Source organism: Cheilinus undulatus, linkage group 19 (genome assembly GCF_018320785.1).
Source record: "Cheilinus undulatus linkage group 19, ASM1832078v1, whole genome shotgun sequence".
Classification (NCBI taxonomy): Eukaryota; Metazoa; Chordata; class Actinopteri; order Labriformes; family Labridae; genus Cheilinus; species Cheilinus undulatus.
Window position 1 is genome coordinate 3,120,884 of NC_054883.1, and position 20,194 is coordinate 3,141,077.

At 39.5% G+C, this 20,194-nt stretch overlaps 1 protein-coding gene across 1 annotated transcript; it reads right to left on the reverse strand.

Annotated features, from left to right (window-relative positions):
- Positions 1 to 10,913: 10,913 nt before the first annotated feature.
- Positions 10,914 to 18,658, reverse strand: LOC121527234 (suppressor of cytokine signaling 6). The gene is made up of 3 exons (XM_041814090.1): positions 18,297 to 18,658; positions 17,770 to 17,839; positions 10,914 to 15,933 (listed from the first exon to the last, which is right to left on the reverse strand). The coding sequence occupies exon 3, from the start codon at positions 15,805 to 15,807 to the stop codon at positions 14,200 to 14,202; it is 1,608 nt and encodes a 535-aa protein (XP_041670024.1). The 5' UTR covers positions 15,808 to 15,933; positions 17,770 to 17,839; positions 18,297 to 18,658; the 3' UTR covers positions 10,914 to 14,199.
- Between the last annotated feature and the right edge of the window lie 1,536 nt (positions 18,659 to 20,194).

Consider the following 20,194-nt stretch of genomic DNA (forward strand, 5'->3'; position numbering starts at 1 on the left):
GTTAGAAAAGTGAGGTATTATTGGATTTGATGTTTAAATTGTGTAATCACAATTTATCACAATTTATCTTTTCGCCACTCTCTACTCATTTTTGCCACTTTTAGCCCGTTTTCACCACTTTTAACCTTTTTCACCCCTTTTTTGCCAGTTTTAGATGCTTTTTGCTAGTTTTATCTCATTTTTGCCAATTTTTGCCACTGTTAACCCATTTCTGACACTGTTTTGGCCCATTTCTACTCATTTTTGCCACTTTTAGTCCCTTCATGCCAATTGTGCCACTTTCAACACCTGTTCACCACTTCTTCCACCCATTTTTGACCCCATAACCAAAGTTTATCATGTTTTTGCAATTTTTAAAACATTTATACTACTTTTAACCAATCTCAAGGTTCAAGGTTCAAGGTTCAAGGTTTACTTTATTATCCCTGTGAAGGGCAATTTGTTTCACAGCCAGCAGTCAAGACATACATTCAGATCAATTATAAAAAGCAGCATTGACAACACAATAAATAGAAGCACGAGTGACTGTGTGCAATACAACGATAAAACACTCACACGATTGAGCGCCATCAACCTCAATCTTGCCACTTTTGACCCATTTGTCCCTCTTTTTGCCACATGTAACCAATTTTCACTACTTTTTTGCAGCTTTTAACACCCTCTTTTCACTATTATCCTGTTTTTGCCAATTTTTGCCACCTTTAACCAATTTTCATGAGTATTTTTAGCTTTTTGTCAGTTGTATCCCATTTTTTTGCTAAAAATTGTCATTATAAATCCATTTCTGCCACTTTTTTGCCCATTTCTACTCATTTTTGCCACTTTTAGTCCCTTCATGCCAATCGTGCCACTTTCAACACCTTTTCACCACTTATTCCACCCATTTTTGACCCCATAACCAATTTTTATCAACTTTTTGCAACTTTGAACATCTTCTTTACCCAATTTTGCCACATTTGACCCATTTTCTCCTCTTTTTTTCCACATGTAACCAATTCTCACTACTTTTTGCAGCTTTTAACACCCTCTTTGCACTATTATTTTGCCAATTATTGCTACTTTAACCCATTTTTTGCCCCTTTGTTTTCCATTTTTTTTACCAGTTGTTGCCATTTTAAGCTTTTTCTTTAGCTTTTAACCCATTTTCACCACTTTTCACCACCTTTTTGCCACTTTTAAACTCTTTTAACTCTTGCACATTTAACCTTTATCTGCCATTTGTCACTTTGAACCTATTTTTCACAACATTTTTGCAAATCTATACCAAGTTTGCCAGCTACTCCTGTTTTGTACTGATTTTAGCATCATTTTGCATCATTTTAGTTATTTTCCACTAAAGTTGTCATATTGTCTTCTACATTATTCTGGCATCCTGACTTCTGACATTACTTTCCAGATGATTTAGTTAAGAGTGCCCATCCTAATTGTTATAATTACCTAATAAAATGATTTTTTTTTTAAGAAAAGAGGTTTCCATCTTAAAAAAGGCTATATTGTACTAAAGTATTAATAAATAAAATCAATAAAATTTGTTGCTCTGCTAAGAGTGATTATAAGTCTGGTTTAAACTAAAATATGTTTGTTACAGCTTAACTTTATAAAGGATCAGAATTTTTCTGTACTTCATGGGCCGCATAAAGCTCTTCCCTTTATCTTTCTTTATGGACAGCCTTGCATCCAATCACAGCAAATGGATGTCTCCAAATGAGTCTGGGTTTGTTGGAGGTTTGTGCTTGTGAAAAGGAAGTTACAAGTATGTGTGTTGGTTAAACCAAGTATTCTGTTGTTGGAGGGTTACTGTCCGTCTGTGAGCATGTCTTTTTCAGGCGCCTCCTCTATCTGACTGTCTTAGTTCATCCAGTCATGGCAGGATGTGTTCTATGGGTCTGGTTCTGTTGAAGGTTTCTGCCTGTGAAAATGGTGTTGTTACCATTGCTGCTTAGTGTTTGCTCAATGGTTGAATGCTGTCCATCCCTAACATTTCTGTTCTACTGATTCTACTTCTGTCCAACTGTCTTGGTCCAGCCAATCATAGAAGATGGATTATAAATGAGTCTGGTTCTGCTGAGGGTTTCTGCCCATGAAAACAAAGCTTTTTACCAACGTTGCTGAGTTTTTACTTATTTTTTAGTTACTTTCTGTTTCTAATCATTGCTTCTTTTCCTCTATTCAGCTTTCTTGGTTAAACTTATCACTGCAGACGATGCCTACAAATGAGTCTGCGTCTGTTCGAGGTTTCTGTCTATAAAAAGGACGTTTTTCTGAACTGCTGTTGCCAAGTACTCACTCAAATGTGAGTTAATTTTTTATTTACTAATATTACAAAGTGCATGGTCTAAGCATTTCTTTTTGTAAAGTGTCCCAGGATAACTTGTTGGTGTGCTAAGAAATGAATTGGTTGGGATTTATGAATTATATATTTCCATGTACAACTGCCCAACTATATCTTACCTTGGTTGAAAATTTTGCACTTTTTGTGCAGTCCTTCTCATTTCAATACACTGAGAGCATCGAGCTGTAGGGTGGGGTTCCTGTTGCGAAGGCGTGGTCCATTCTGCCCCATTGGCTGTGCTTTGGCAGATCTACAGGGGGAACTCCATTCCTCGTAAAACGACAAACCACCACCTGTTCTCATTTCATCTCACCCCGTCCTCGCTGTGCCTCTTGGACCACCGGTGAAGGGCAGACTCCCAGGTACTCCGTGAGGAATGGAGGCAAGTTTCCCATTCAAAACATTCCCCATCCATTTCCTGATGGCCGCCACCTGTTCACCCTCCCCCTCTTTTCGCACCACCACAGCCGCTCACACCTCGCTCCCCCGTGAGGGATTGGCAGATTGTTGGGGGGTGTCACTGTCACAGGGGGCAAAGGAGGAACGAAGGTGGGTACTCTTTGTGACTCGATGGCCCCTGAGTTCCAGATGTCACTCTTTTTAATGACATAATTATGACCGTCTTATGACTCCCCTTGGCCTCCAGTCTGCACATGCACACATGCACATAAACACATTATTCCTGCATATTGTTATTCAATGCCTGTGTGCCGTTACTTGTTGCAATTATAGGATGTCTTTCAAAAAGTTTGCTAATTCAAGTCTCCTCTTGCTGTTGAATAATATCACAAGTAACAGCACAATACCTTCAAGAAGCTTACAAAGACATCCTGTAAAGTATTTGACCGTCAAAAATGGAAGGATTTCCCTGACAGATTATCAATCTCATATCAAACTAGCCGTCTTTTCCTTTGCTACCACCCTGGAGCTGAGGCCATCTGGATCAGCCATTTCTGGTCATTAAGCATGCACCCTCCTCAAGAATCATGAAGTACTTCCTCTCTCTGAAAGAGTAACTAAGGCTGGCATCTCTATGTTCACAGTTTGATCCACTTTGTTTGCTAAATTCTGTCTTCACTTGGTGTGGGAGAGAAATTTTTTTGCTTTTTTAGAGGAGCACCATGATGAAAGGGGGTTTGATCTGAAGTCATACAGCCTGACAGTGTGAGACACACAAAGTGGTAGCTACCAAGCTGAACTTCAACAAATATACACTCCATGGAAACACAGGAAACTGTGAAGGATGATCACACTGAAATGCCACAATGAAATGTTGTTTCAGAGGGGACCTGGTAATGATGAAGGCAGTCCCTGCTCTAACTGGGCTAATTGGGGTTCAGAGGCGTCTAATGCATGATAGATGGAGAAGGAGAGGGTCTCGACGGTGCGTGGCACTGCTGGCACGACATCACAAGCATTAATAGAGCCGAACCCTTCACTCTGGGCTGAAAGACATCTGTTGCCAGCAGGTAACCTCGGCTTTGTCATTACCAGCTAGACCCACCGATGTTTTCCTGGCATGACAATTTAAAGCGATATATATGTTTGCTGGCTAATTCAAGCTGTCAACATCATCCCTGTTTGGAGGTGAAAAATGGGTGCACCACGCAGCGCACCAGATGGCAGGAATGGATCATCAATCTGAGACAGCAGACATGTGACGGATGGATTCTCCAGAGTAAACAGTTTCAAACTAAGAGGCACACTGGGAAGAAATTTGCTCACAAATGAGCACTTTTGTGAGGACATTATACACTGAAAGGAATGCAAACACTTGTCTTTGACTATTCATGCTGTTGGCTTAAGATTTACAGGAAAAATGCAGGATCTTCACGGAAATTAAATGCTGTACTTCCATTAAAAAAAATCCTGAGGAGTAGGAGGGAAAACTGATAACACCCCAAAAGATACAAGAATTACCACAAGCAGGCCAGATGTCTCTATGATTTAAATATCTATTCTAAATGTATGAAAACACACTGATCAGTCATTCGACTCTCATTTTGTCCTGTAATGCTCATTCTAACTACTACAGGCAATTGTTTTCATTGGTTGTGAGACGAGCGGGAGACAGGGGTTCTTGAAAGAGATAAAAGAGAACAGCACAGAAATTAGGGATGTTCCTCAGCTAATAATTTCACATCTCATAGACGCATATTAAAATTGTGTTTGACTTGCTAGTCTAAAGGTAAGAAAACACTCAGTAAACAGTCCAAATTGAGCACCATTTCTTAAGACGGGTCACAGCGCGGTTGGTAAACAGTATGATGCTAACATTAGCAGTGCTAGCATCATCAACCTTCAGTTATCTTTGCAGCAGAGGAGAGGGAAAAAACCAATACAGCATAGTATTGCGATATTTTGCACGGTGATATATCTTATTATATCCTCCACCAAGTATCGACATAAGCTTTTTTTCAAATTAATTGCTAATAAGAACTGAAGTCTCGGCTGCTTTTCTGTCCACCTGATGGTGCTGTTGTGCTCTTTGTCCAGTGAGGCCGGCAGAGGTGACGGTCATACAGCAGGAGAAAGTTAGTACAACCAATACGGCAGTACCAGGGAAAGGACATTAAATGCAGTCAGGGAACAAACAACATGGACATGACACATGGGGTGTGCAGGGAGTGCCGCATGAAAATAAAATACTGTGGAAATACGATAAAAATGAAGACTAGGCAAATGCTAAATCAGCTACACAGTTGAAAAGATGGCATAGAAAGCAATATATTGCAATATATGGTATCGCAATAGTCTGTTAGTGCAAAAATGGGTGGAAAAAGTGGTGAACAGGTGTTGAAAGTGGCACGATTGGCATGAAGGGACTAAAAGTGGCAAAAATGAGTAGAAATGGGCAAAAAAGTGGCAGAAATGGATTTATAATGGCAATTATTAGCAAAAAATGGGATACAACTGACAAAAATGTATAAAATTGCAATAAAACTGAATATTTGGCAGTATCATGATATCACAGCATCAGGATTGTGACATTATCAAGTCTTTGTAATCAGTATCATGATAAGATCGTATCCTGGCATCATTATGGTGATGACATGTTATCATCGCGTCAGTATCGTGACAATATTGTATCGTGACATCAGTATCATGACAATATCGAATCGTGGCATCAGTATCCTGACAATATTAAATTGCGACATCAGTATCATGACAATATGGAATCGTGACATCAGTATCGTGACATATCGAATCGTGACATCAGTACCATGCCAATATCGAATCGTGACATCAGTATCGTGACATATCGAATCGTGACATCAGTACCATGCCAATATCGAATCGTGACATCAGTATCGTGACATATCGAATCGTGACATCAGTATCATGCCAATATCGAATGGTGGCATCAGTATCGTGACAATATTAAATCGCGACATCAGTATCGTGACAATATTGAATCGTGACATCAGTATCGTGACATATCGAATCCTGACATCAGTATCGTGGTAATATCGAATCGTGGCATCAGTATCCTGACAATATTAAATTGCGACATCAGTATCATGACAATATGGAATCGTGACATCAGTATCGTGACATATCGAATCGTGGCATCAGTATCGTGACATATCGAATCGTGGCATCAGTATCGTGACAATATCGAATCGTGGCATCAGTATCGTGACAATATCGAATCGTGGCATCAGTATCATGACAATATCGAATCGTGGCATCAGTATCGTGACAATATCGAATCGTGGCATCAGCATCGTGACAATATCGAATCGCGACATCAGTATCGTGACAATATCGAATTGTGGCATCAGTATCGTGACAATATCGAATCGTGACATCAGTATCATGACAATATCGAATTGTGGCATCAGTATCGTGACAATATCGAATCGCGGCATCAGTATCGTGACAATATCGAATTGTGGCATCAGTATTGTGACAATATTGAATCGTGACATCAGTATCATGACAATATCGAATTGTGGCATCAGTATCGTGACAATATTGAATCGTGACATCAGTATCGTGACATATCGAATCGTGACATCAGTATCGTGGCAATATTGAATCGTGGCATCAGTATCCTGACAATATTAAATTGCGACATCAGTATCATGACAATATGGAATCGTGACATCAGTATCGTGACATATCGAATCGTGGCATCAGTATCGTGACATATCGAATCGTGGCATCAGTATCGTGACAATATCGAATCGTGGCATCAGTATCGTGACAATATCGAATCGTGGCATCAGTATTGTGACAATATCGAATCGTGGCATCAGCATCGTGACAATATCGAATCGCGGCATCAGTATCCTGACAATATCGAATTGTGGCATCAGTATCGTGACAATATTGAATCGTGACATCAGTATCATGACAATATCGAATCGTGGCATCAGTATCGTGACAATATCGAATCGTGGCATCAGTATTGTGACAATATCGAATCGTGGCATCAGTATCGTGACAATATCGAATCGTGGCATCAGTATTGTGACAATATCGAATCGTGACACCAGTATCGTGCCAATATCGAATCTTGGCATCAGTATCGTGACAATATTGAATCGTGACATCAGTATCGTGACAATATCGAATGGTGGCATCAGTATCGTGCCAATAATGAATTGTGACATCAGTATTGTGGCAATATCGAATCGTGACATCAGTATCATGACAATATCGAATGGTGGCATCAGTATCGTGCCAATATTGAATTGTGACATCAGTATTGTGACAATATTGAATTGTGACATCAGTATCGTGACAATATCGAATGGTGGCATCAGTATCGTGCCAATATTGAATCGTGACATCAGTATTGTGATAATATTGTGTCATGTCATCAGTATCATGATAATATCGAATCGTGGCATCAGTAGCATGATAATATTGACTCATGTCATTAGTATCATGATAATATTGATTGTGGTACCACTAGTGATTTCCTCCCCTACTTTGCAGGTTGATGTCCTTACTCCTTTGCTGATTATGATAACACTTTGTTTGAGTTATACCTTGACGGAGCCAATATGTATCATAACTTTCTAGATCAAAACAGTGCCAAACCAAACTGCTCCAAAGAGGTGCTATCGGTGCTGTCATCTCACCTTTGTTTACCTCCATTAAAGAGCGTTACAGCAGCAAGGCATTAGCTAAGCACAGCTTGGTGGTGAGCTGTGTTACGGTTTGGATAAAGCATCAGACCAGGGTTGTGGGCCTTAACAGATAAATATATTTGAAGTTTTTCTGTAATTCTGGTGCAGACTAGGGAGGAAGTTTAACCTTTAGCTGACTAATCGCACCAATGCCTACTGCCAATAAGATGACACTTTTACCTTTATATCAGTGTTATGTTATGTTATGGTATTATGTACTAGTAAACAGGAGACATAAATGCAGTTTGGATATCACCTTGGTTATTTGTTGTACAGTCTATGGTTGCAGGATAGAAACATCATCATCCCAACCTGCTTGAACATTTACTTCCTTTGTCACCCGCTCAACTTAACTTCACGTGGAAATTTACTCAGGCTGCTGGGATCAGTTCAGGTAAAGCTGCCCTTAAAAACTGACAAAAATTTAAAAGGTTTAGAGCAGTATGGTACACATGAAAATATGAAAACAAAACATAGGGGGACTAAATATTAGGCAAATATTCACTTTCGCCCCTAATCTAATTATAATGCTGCTTGGTAGCCTGTAACATCTGGATTTGCATCCTTTTGATCATAAGCTCATGATATTTTAGTATTGTGTTATTAGTTTATCACTGCCTCTAACTGCTCATATTTACAGCAGCTTTGCCATTTGACATATTAAGCTGTTAATGAGTGTAAACTCAACAAAAGGCAAACAGGCTCCTGTCTGAAATCTTGCCTAGGGCCCAGATTACAGAACACCAGGCCAAACTGTGCATATTACATTTCCTCCTCATTCATCCTTAATAAGGATAAAAAAATACATGGGATAAAGGTATGTTATAATTTCTGTCTCTGATATTTTGACTAAAATTTTTCAAATGTTTGCTGAAGCAGCAACCGATTTGACATTTTGTGGACTGACAGCTTTACCTCACAGACAAGAAAAGCACTCTGGGTAAGTAGACAGCATTCTGAGTATGAGTAAGTAAGTGAGCAGCACAATGTTTGCAGACAAACCTAAACCTGCTGAGATGCCATGTCACTTCATGACAAGTTGCACTCTCCAAGCAAAGTTAAAACCCTCCTGCTAAATTCGGAATATAAAAAATGTTTGAATTGCAGAAAATAATAATAAAAAAGTTACAGTGAAAGGCAGAGAGGAGTTCTTTTATGATGGAGGCAACTCCCTATGACATGTGACCACCAGTGTGTGGGCCATGAATAAATCATAATGAACCCGGGCAGAGAGAGTAAACAGTTGTGTATCTTCACCTCAGATGCCTGGAGAGGCCTGTCAGACACAGCAGTTAACAAAGTCTACCTCCCTCATCATCATGCGGACCGTGTTTCAGCAGATCCAAGTCCAAAACCTGACACCATTACCACCCCCCACACATCTTCTCCTCCCCCTCTACAAGAGCAGTGTTTCTCAAGAGTCGACTTAAAGTGAAGTTAAAGCGAGAACGATAGCAAGGCTGCTAATCTTTCCCCAGAGTCTCTGCTTCACTCAGTTGTATTTAAAGATCGCCTGGATTGTCTTTGTAAATTAGGCAACCAGAGCTCTGGGATTAGCTGCCAGTTTGTGCTCCACTGTGGAAAGAAATTCCTTGAGACCTCCATGATTTTATCTATTAACACAACTTCAAGCATGATCAGGCTTTTGTCAAGTGCGTCGCTGGCTCCGAGCTATGGTATGACTCAGACTGTGTGCAAGGAGAAATTGATAGCAGAAAAGCACATCTCACCATTTATCATTTCATTCAACAGGGATATGATTAGCAAATGATAAAACACAGGGTACATGTCCCTCACAAACACACATTATTTGATTTTTTTAAGTTAAAATGCACAAATGTGCCTACAAGTTTTAACATAATACTTTTATCTCCAATAATTAGTCGGTTAATTTATCAATCAATGAAAATCACATGCAATTATTGTCCAGTTTATCTCCGTCTCTTGCAGGTCAGATAAAACCTGCTCATTGGCACCCCTGATATCAAACATCCTGTGCCTGTATTAGAGGGGGGAAACAAACAAACATCAGAAACGTTGCAGAAGAGGCAGAAGTTTGCACATAAAAATTGATCAGAATGCATGAAGAGTAAGGTTTAGCAGTAAGAATGTTGCACCCTAAATAGTAAATATTTGGCTTTTTTTTTTTTCTTACAAGCATGATTAGGAGTCAAATACCGGTACAAATATCAATCATATCCCACATCAGAGCTTAATTTGGTTGATACAGTATAGGAAAAATGGTACCAAATGAAGAGCTGTTTAGGAGCTGACAGAGACAGATCTTCTTGCTGAGCTGAGCCAAGCCAAATGATCTGGATCACTAAAAATAGCAGGAACTCCAATCAGTAACATGGCTTTGAGTTTGTTTTTTGCATTTTTCCCTGCTTTATTCTTGCAGAATTCTTAAAGATGTATAACCTGCAGCAGCAAGTTTTAGACACCCAAACAACTCTCATTTACTATACTAGGCTTCTTACGATTCTGATACCAGTATCAGACACTGCTTAAAATTCAGGTATTAGTATTGGTGAGTACACGAGTTTATGCTCCGATCCGATACCGTTTGGTTTAACTTTTATATTCTGCTATGTTTAGCCATGGTAAATGTTAGTGCTAAAATCTGGAAATCAATTCTTCTTCACTGCTGGAAAGCATGTAATGCACGGGCTACTGAAAACCTTTTTCCTAAGATCAAATCTGAGCTCATAGGAGCATGTTTTGAGTCTGTGGCACAAGTTAAGAAAAGAAGGACAGAGGTTCTAGGAAAACTGTCTGAATAAGACCTTGAATGCAGTGGTGTGTTGCAGAAGGGGAGTGTATTGAAGGAGAAAGACATTGAAAAATGTTTGTTCAATAAAATTGTACTGCAGCATTAGTCTCCTTTTTTAATAGCCATACCCAGTATACTTGATTACGTATTCATTTTAAGACTCAGAAATAGCAAAGCATAGCCAAAAGTTTTACAGTGTCACGGTTTAACTGGTATTAAATTGACTGGCCAACCTTCATTTATCATCTTACTATGCAGATTGCTCTACTTTAGCCCTACTTTAGAAAAGTTTGCTGGTCCAGAAATAAATATTAGAAAAGGAAATTCATGGGACAATGCAGATGCCTGATCAAAATAAATGACAGTGGCTCATTAATTGTACTTTGCGACTAAAAGCACTTTTTGAGTAATGGCATCTGAAATTCCCCGTTTACAAAACAAAAGTTAAATATTTGAGTGTAATGGTTGTACAAAAGATTTGGTTGGCCCACGCAGATTTCCACATCTGGAACTGGCCGCAGCATACTGAAGTCCAGGAAAGGCTGCACTACACCATTACCACAACACATGAGCCTCAGGTCAACTATTCTGGTCAGACAACCCTGAATTTCTGATAAATCCAGAAAAATCTCATCCCTGATAAAATAAAAAACAGGAATATTTTTTAGAATATAGTTTTTTATTTATAATTTATAATTGGCAGATACAAAAAACTCTTGAACTGTATCCAAAGTGTGCAATAAATTCACTGTTGATTTTTTTCCAAAAGAAAAAATACAAAAAGACCATCTACTTTGGAAATTTGACAACCAATGTAAACTGGAGTGAACCGGTAATTCTACAGAGGGTTTTACTAATCGCTACTAATGCTCTTTGAACTGACTACAGTTGTTGACAAATTTGTTTCGCTCTCCCAGGATGATGACCAAAGTCATTATGTGTACATACATCTACATTGGTGACATTCTATTTCCCCCATTGTTAAATACAAGAAAGGCAATCATATCCATAAAGCAGCACAAAATGTGTAGAACACATTAAAAATGAAATCATTTCAAATTGTACCAAGATGTTCATGTGAGAGAGGGTAAACAAAAAGAAAACAGGGAGGGGCTTTTCCAAACATAATGCTGTAAACAATCACCTTCACTCACCGAGATGCACAAAGAGAAAACGTCGGAGCTTGTTAAGTGCTAAACAGCTGTTAATAATTCAAAACTCTTCAGCAGCCTGAACAAGCCTCAACCTCTGGAATCAAACATTGAAGGCAATAATGCTTAATAATAAGCTAAATAAGTATTTAGAAACATCACAGCAGCAACACTGTATGAAACTGTTCCTGCATGTCATAACTGGGTGACAAATTAAAGTGGAAAGAAAGTTGTATTAAAAGAGACTAACATTTCACTTTCACATTACAACTGAAACACATACACCCAAAAGTAAATTTACATCCACATTCTTGCCATGATCCCATTCCTTGACAGCCGAGAGCATTAGTAGAGGCTTTGATATGATGCTGGTGCCTTACCCTTTATATCCCACAGATATGACACAAACAAAACCATTTAATCAAAACAATTCTATGAACACACAAGGACAAATGTGTGACTAGATTTCTTTAAACAAGAAAAAAAAACGGCCATCTGAAGGACAACTCTAGGCAGGAAAGGATCCAAGCATGTCAAATGGAGAATATTCAAGTGCAAAAATGTGTCAATGTAGATTTTTTTATGATTCTCATGCTTTCTGAAACTGTTCTGCAGGCAGATAAAATGGAAACCTCAAACAAGCATACATTCCTTTTTGTACAGCCCCATTCCCCAGATGGCAAATGTCAAAAAACAAACTCACATAAGGATTCAAAAAGAAAAAACATCTCTTGTACACAGAATGTCCAGCCAATGTTTTGTGACAGAAAAGAAGACATCCCTCTACACAATCAACACACAACCTAGATCCTTCATTCCTATACAACTCAAAGCTTTAAATGCTAAGTCTTTAAAACATGCAACACCGTTCAAAAGTTCCTATCTAATTTTTTGCTGTGCTAGATTCGTCGCAGCTTCCTCAGACGCAGACATTTCCCACTAACTAAAACTAGAACTATTTGCTAACAACCTACCAAAGTTGTCTGAGAGACCGAATACTTTTAAGGACACTGATGTCAAAAAAAGATGCTCATTCATAATGTGAAAACACAATTCCCTGTCATTGTATCCATATAAAGCACTTGCGTAGCATACTGTGTGCTCTTCCCTTTACTCTGGCACAAACAGCCATGTAGAGACAATCTGAGGGGTAGTGCAGCTCTGTCAGGACAACAGTAGAAACCGTATGTTTTTATGTTTCTGAGAGTGTCCTTGAAACCCATATGACACTAATGATGCGACCATGCAGCAGCTGTGATGGAACTTTTTTGTCATATGCTGAAACCCTGGCATCAATCCTAGATGGCGAAGGGGATTTAACCCTGACTTTCTCAAGTCCTTATACCTAAGCTCACACCATTTTTGGGGTTCCTTTGATCTGGGTCCAGCTTATTGCTGGCACTAAGAGACTAAGAAACAGCCATTTTCACACTACATAAATACAAATCAATTGACTTGAGGTCTGTTTTTTCCAGGAAAGGTTAATTGAGGGTAATTTTCTGTTCTTTCAAACTGCCTAAGGTAAATGCAATTGTGCATTAAACAGCCAAAACTGTTCACCCTTTTACACTGACATCTTCTCTCATTTAGAGTAACACTACAGTGCCATTAATTGACAGTCTTAAAGCCTTTACTACATGCAGATACAAGCATTACAGATCGTGACAAAGTTGTTAGGCCTGAGCTGCAGTGCAGTTTTTGTAACATTCCTAATGCAGAAAGATTTCATGTTTAATATTAACATATTTCTAAGAGGTTTATACATCAATGTGATGCTGTTTTTACCAACAGCACATTAAAAATCCAGCATTGTGAGTACCTTTAGGCCTGCATGTTATATAATTGCAACATGCAGCCGTGTAATTTAAGGCCATTGTCCCCCTGACCAAAATGTTCAAAACCTCACAGACTGACATATTTTGATCATCTTTTGCAACAAACATTAATGTTGTGGACTTTAACAGATATATCAATTTATTTGCCTGTACAGGAGCAAACACAACAGCAAAAGCCAGCACCAGTCCAAACACTGCAGCAGAAACATTTTCAGTTTGTTAGCTGTTGGAAGAAACTGCATCTAGCAGATGACAAGCAAAGCAAGTTAGTGAAAATCTTAACATGAAAAACACGAGTGACCAATCATAACTTGCTACAGGATGGAGTCTAGCTTTGCTATCTGACTAATTGCATAGTATAAATTCAGAATGGAGCTTTCATTTGCAGTCAGATCCTGATGAAAAGAATGATTAACAGCTTACAATTTTACAAGTAATAAAAGCCAAAGGTGATCAAAATTGGTCAGCCTGCAGAAAGTTTAAATCAAATATAAAAACTTCATTGCATCAATACTTTCCCATCCCTAAAATGATCTTTGAAATGTACAATTTAGTGGATAGTTAGTTTCAAATATCAGATATTTCTGTAGGCCCAACTTAATGCGTATTTTTTGTTGAATGTTTTCTCTTTTTGCAGAGCTGGATGTTTATGTTTTACCATACAACACAATGCATGTCCAAGTCTGCACTTTATGTATGGAACGGAGCTAGCATGGCTGCAAACCTCTGCTTTATTTTTTTGCAGAAGTTATGTGCTGGAAAATGTGTAGCCTCCGAAAACCAGTGAACAAAATAAAAACCCGGAAGAGTGGAATGGAGGACTGAACAGTGACAGAGTCACTAGGACACAAATCAGGAGCCACTGGAAAACTAGCATCTCAAAACTGTGGTTGTCTGTAAACCTTGTTTAAATCTCTAAACTGAACACAAAAGTGCAAATTGCTACCACTGTCTTTTCTCTGTGTCCTCAGTAGTGCTTCTCCTGCAAATAATCTTTCATCTTGTTAGGTAAGGGCAGTTTCTGGATCAGGTCTATTCTTGTGTACTGTCTGATGACAAAGCGACAAAGGTACTGCAGGGAGCGCACTTGCATAAACCGAGACACTGGGTTGGTTAGTCTGACAGGGTAGGTTGCAGACCCTGGTAAGCGAGACCTGGAATAGCAGAAAGCTCCATTCTCTGAGTCTTTGATAGAGTGTTCGATTAGATCAACAATGGACGTGTGTCCCTCCACATCAGGCTGCTCATAGAAGCTAAAGCGTCCGTTGGAGTGTTCGATGCGGGTGTGCAGGGTTTTGCTCTGTGATCTGAAACTCAGGCTGAGCAGGTACCTGTCATCTGAGCTATCTCTCACAAGGAATGAGCCGTCAGCCAAGTTAACCAGCTTCTCCTCCGCCTCCCAGCGAGTGATGGGGCCCCAGTACCAGCCCTGCCTTGCCAGTTTCTTCAGCTCCTCTGTCAGGCTGGTGACAACCATGGGCCCACTGCTCTGGACTGAGTCGTATACCCGACTAACCCCTGGAGCTGAGTTTGGGTCGAAGTTGAGGTGGTGTCTTACCCTCTCGGCTACCTGGCTGTCTGAAGAGCTGAACCCTGAAAAAGTCCTGGGAATATGTCCGTTACTTGTTATGGGCGGCAGGAGAGGAGAGAGTGGAGGCGGGATCTCCACTCTGGAGCTTTGGAGCATCACACCAGCAGAACCGATGAGGAGACTATTAACTGAGGTTTCCATGAAGAGATCCGGAGGCAGCCCACTAACCAGTTCATGCTCCTCCTGTCCCTGGTCTGTGTGGAGGGACGCATTGTCTGCTTCAGTCCCCACCTCCATAGGAGAGGAGCTGTCCAGGCAGCAGGAGTGGGACCCTTCTGGATACATTCCCTCATCTAAAGGCATTGTGTACTGGATGTAGTCCTGGGGAGTCAACCCCAGCACGTCAGGCACATCATTTTCATCTATATTTAGAAGCAGCTCACCGTTTTGTGGCTGCTGGAAATTCTTTAAGGATTCTGCTTGGTCCTGAAAGAGCCCTTCCATCTGGAAATCATGAAATTCTTTCCGGACACCGTTTAAGTTGGGACTGGGGCTTGGTGAGTGAACCATGGCTTTAACTTTTACCTCCATCTTGATACAAGCCTCATCAGAATTGACAGAACGAAGAGGCCATGGCGAGGGGCTGTAATGGTGACTACGTAGAGATGAAGATCTAAGGGGTCTCTGGGCTTTCACCTCGTTGAAGCTGATGGGCACAGACGAGGATGAGAAGGTGTCATCATCATCCACTGAGCCTATGGCCGAGGAGCTGCCTTTCACTTTTGCTTTCTGCTTGGCAGACAACCTTCTCTTGAGCGATCCCATAAGGCTCTCGCTCTTTGAGCGCCCCTTCTGCCCCCCCTTGTCCTCCTCACTGCCGAGGTCACAGCCAGAAAGCTCTTTGGTGTAGCAGCCCCCAAAAAGTGACTCTTCCTTTGAAAACTCTGTCGTCACTGAGGGCTGCTGGAGCATGACAAAGTCACCCTCCTCTTTGCCCTTTATACTGAGGGATTTTCGGATGGTCTTAAGGCTTATTTTCTTCATTCTGACAGGCCCTCCAAAGTGGGGGCATGGGATGTCTCTCCTGGTATCCCGATGAAAGTACTATCCACAGTGTCCTCCCATCAGGCCACACTAAACAAGTCATGCATACAGTGGAGCCATCATACCCTGCAGAAAGAAAACCAAATATAATCAAACATAATCTGTTTATTCCTGAAAATGCTTGTCATGATTTTTGGATGATGCTGATAGTATTGGGTTATTAATGGGTACACTATTGATTTGTGAAACATCCAGGGTAACACACAGAAGAAAATTTTTTAAAAGTGCAGCACTTTACAGCAAATTAGCCCACTCCCCAGGTATAAAGACAGTGAATATTTTTATGCTGTATCGACTCTGGAGTGCTTCCCTTAACACTTATTTTCAACATGGCCAACTACATACATAAAAACAAAAGAAAATATCAATTTATTAAAGCATGATTTAATTTAATTGTTCTCTTTTTTAGTCAAGAGCCAAAAAAATCAAAAATCTTTCAGTATTTTCTCTTTAAAGAAAATGACAAAAAAATAATTGATTGTAAAAAAAAAATCACTATTCAAAAATCACTCAGATAACAAAGTCTGAACTCATAACACCAGAGATTAAAAATACAACATTTATGATGAAATTGTTGTACTGACATGTAGCTTTAACTAGATGTGTTATAATATGCTTGGACTCAGAACCGTACACATATTTCAAGGCTGCCTTCAGCCGGGTGTACACTGTGCGATTTTCCTGTGATTCAGCCATGAATTCTGAGTCGCATGACTCACTCTGAAGCTGGGCCGACTTTCAGTCCGATTGGGCTTTGTTTGTTTAGCTGTGTACAGGGGTGTACGACAACCACCCACAGCCCGACTACAACCCCACGACCTGCTCCCGACTGGTCAGAAGGATTTCTGGCATGTTTGATATTTTGGTCGTACGACTCCAGACACTTCACAGTGAGAGCAGAAGTGCGAGCAGAATAAACAACTTTGGGGGATTGTTTTCCTTTGTAAACCATAAATTCTAAACTAAATTATCATGACAACAGCTGACATCTCTTTCTGATGCAGCCCAGAAATGAAAAAGGAAATAAACAAGCAGGAAATATTCCTACCCGCGGACCTGCAGCTGACACAGAGTTGATTCTGTTTGTGTGTGTGAGACAGAGAGAGATAGTGGGAGAGGGAGAGAGAGAATATGACTAAAACACTTCACCCTCACACCTTGAGACTCTTTAAAAAGGAAACGCTGCTGGTTTCTGTCACAGTCCGTCCCGACTTCAGTCGCACAGTGTGAGCACTCGGGTCATGTGCGATGGTCGAGTGTCTTACATGATTCAGTCACACAGTATGAGATGACATTCTGCCACGACTGTTGTATGGTCAGCTAGAAATCGCACAGTGTATACCCGGCTTTGAATACGAACACCATTTCAAATTTACAAGAATAAACAATAGTATTAAGTTTAGGGTTTTTTTTTTTTTACATTAAATCCTGATTTTAATATACTGCTTGTTTCACAAATGTCAAAAGATGATTGGTATTCTCCTCTGCCATGCTCTTCTGCCTAGACTACCCTTTAAAAGTCCATGGATGTGTGCTTAGGACACTGCCCTTCTGCATTATTTACTTAATAAGGACTATGTATAACATGAGCTACAGTTCTTACACTGCTCCCTGAAAACAGACGTGTACACCTCCAGACAGCATTTTAACCTAAAACCAGGACTTTCACGTGAGAGAGAACATCTGAATGCAAAGTGCTTATGTTGAGTATAAAAATGTGTCAATGCACTAATGTACTGAAACTGCCCATGAACCTAATAACATAATTTGCATTGACATCTGTCACACAGATCAAACAGTTGTAGTATGTTATACCTGAGGGTCGTTTCTAGATGGTGTGGCACTTTTAGCACCCTATAAAAGCTGCATGTTAATCAAGACAGCTGCAATCTGATTACTCACCATTATGTGCAGGAAAATGGTGACTCAGTTGGATGGGTCAAGTTCCACTTCCACCACCTTTCATTTGATGCTATGAACAAACAAATCAAGCTCATTTAATAGTTCAGAGTTGAAATTATACACCTACTTTTGACTAGTATCTTTTTAAAAAACCACTGACTCGTATTCTTCTCCTTAACAAGAGTATCAATAAAGCCAACGCTAGCATGTCCTGACCTGGCAAGGCCTACGGACACAACAGCATGCCTTTAGCCTAGCAGCGCTTGTTACGTTTGTAAATAAAATGACACTTTGGTTAAACTGGTTGCAACAACTTCAGTTTTAATGGTAAATAAAAAATATCGGGATGGTAAAGTACAACATCCGACTTTCATACACACCGTCACCTCGTCACTTTAACAGAAAATGGCTTGCTCATACGCTAACATCAAATAGCTACTAACCAGTTTGTTTGTTAGCATGCCCCCTTAAAAGTAAATATAAACGTTTTACATTTTAAAAAGCATACACAGTGAAGTTTCTCTTACCCGGTTACGTCTGCTGTCTTATTTGGTGAAATATCCCCGAGGTGTTGGCATTTCTCCTGCTCAAAACGTTTCAGGTAGGTTCGCTCCTCAACGGTTGTTGGCTAATGTTAGCTTAGCTATCGTTAGCTTACTACCTAAACCAGTCAGCTAGCTTTGTTAACGTTTTTTGTCCAAAACATTGCAGTTACTTTCCCTTTCGTCAGCTTCCGTACCCTAACGAAAGCACAAAGGAGTTTAAAGTAGGAACTTGGCTTTTCTCTAAGCGTGCGGGTTTCTAGTGCCAGCTAGAATGACACAATAAGGTGACATCTTTCTGCCTCAGGTTGGCTAACACTTAGCAGCTCACGGCCTCTTCCTTTCTTCCTTTGTTGCCTGTTGAATTGTGGGAGCAGATTCAGATGCAGCGAATCAGACACACGCAGCAAGGATTCACATCCAGAGGCAGCCAAAACACTGACAACAACTATGCTTATTTTCACCAAAACAATGGGACATGCATATATGAAAATACAACATATCTGAATCATTCATTAATGTTGTTGTTTGGTGGGGGAAAATGGTTTTGTTCTCATCAAGTAAATTAAAGGATGTATGCTGATCACCTCACATGGCCCAAAATAATCCATACTGAATATTTTTAAGAAAATAACCATTTATCAGCACTTGTATTGCATGGTTTCTCAGTTGCTTAAAGAAAAAGGACGTGGTTGAGCAAAGCAGCTGGGTGGCTCTTGTATATTGTGAAAGGTGTTTCTACATAACCACCTACTCTGGGAACTGCATCAACATTTTTTTTTTTTAGTAAAGCAATATAAAGACACGCATGCCTAATAATAGCTAATTTTTGGGTTATAATAAAATGGCTCATGTGTAAATTGAACATGTATAGCAGTGTTAATTTTGGCAGCTATTTTTAAATTTTAGTTTTAGTCTTTAAATTAAATGCATTAAAGTTTTTGTCCCATTTGAGTCATTTTTAACTTTTTTAGTTTTAGTCTAGTTGTAGTCGATGAAAACTCAAAACATTTTAGTCTAGTTTTAGTCCATAAAAAGTCTTCACATTTTAGTCTTTACTTTTGGTCCAAGTATTTGTTTTCTTGCCTAAATCTGGTACCAAATCATGATAGTGTGTTCTCTGCACCCTGCCAAACCTGGGGTCCCTGCTTTCTACAGCTGAGAGACAGAATAGCTGCATCACATTTTGACAGATTTAGCCACAGTGGAGAAATATCACAGATTTTGAATGTCCGACAAAAATTAAATTACATTTTAGTCTAGTTTTAGTCATTTTGACAAAAACTAAACTTAGTTTTTGTCAGTTTTAGTCATCACTGATTTTTTTTTGTCTTAGTCTAGTTTTTGTCATGGATAAAAAGGCTGTGGACAAACATTTTTAGTTGTAGTTTTAGTCCACAAAATTAACACTGATGTAGGTATTTTTCAAGTAATGGAATTTAACATGTTTGCACAACAGATGAGATTGTTAAGTAAACCAAAGAGGATCAAGAGAAATTGCAAAACTTAAAGAAAGAACAGAAGTACTGCAGAAAGTTGCTTACTCTTCTCTTTCATTGGCAAAGACATAGAACAGCTTCCTGTGCCTCCTGTGCCAGTGGTAGGAAACTGGTGGCCAATTATGGCCCTCCTTCTCACTGAGTGCAGCCTGCAAGTCAGTTTCAAAAATCAAGTCATTGTAAACATGAAGAAAACATGAATAAATCTGCCATGAAAACATTAGAAATAGAACAATTTTATGATTATAAAAGATCACTCATTTGCTAAGTTCTTTGTATGAAATTAGGCATGTAATTGGCTGTATTGATCATTGATAAAATGTTTTATATGCATCATTAAATGAATTTGTATCAAAGACAAGAAATGTAAAAAAAAAAAAACAT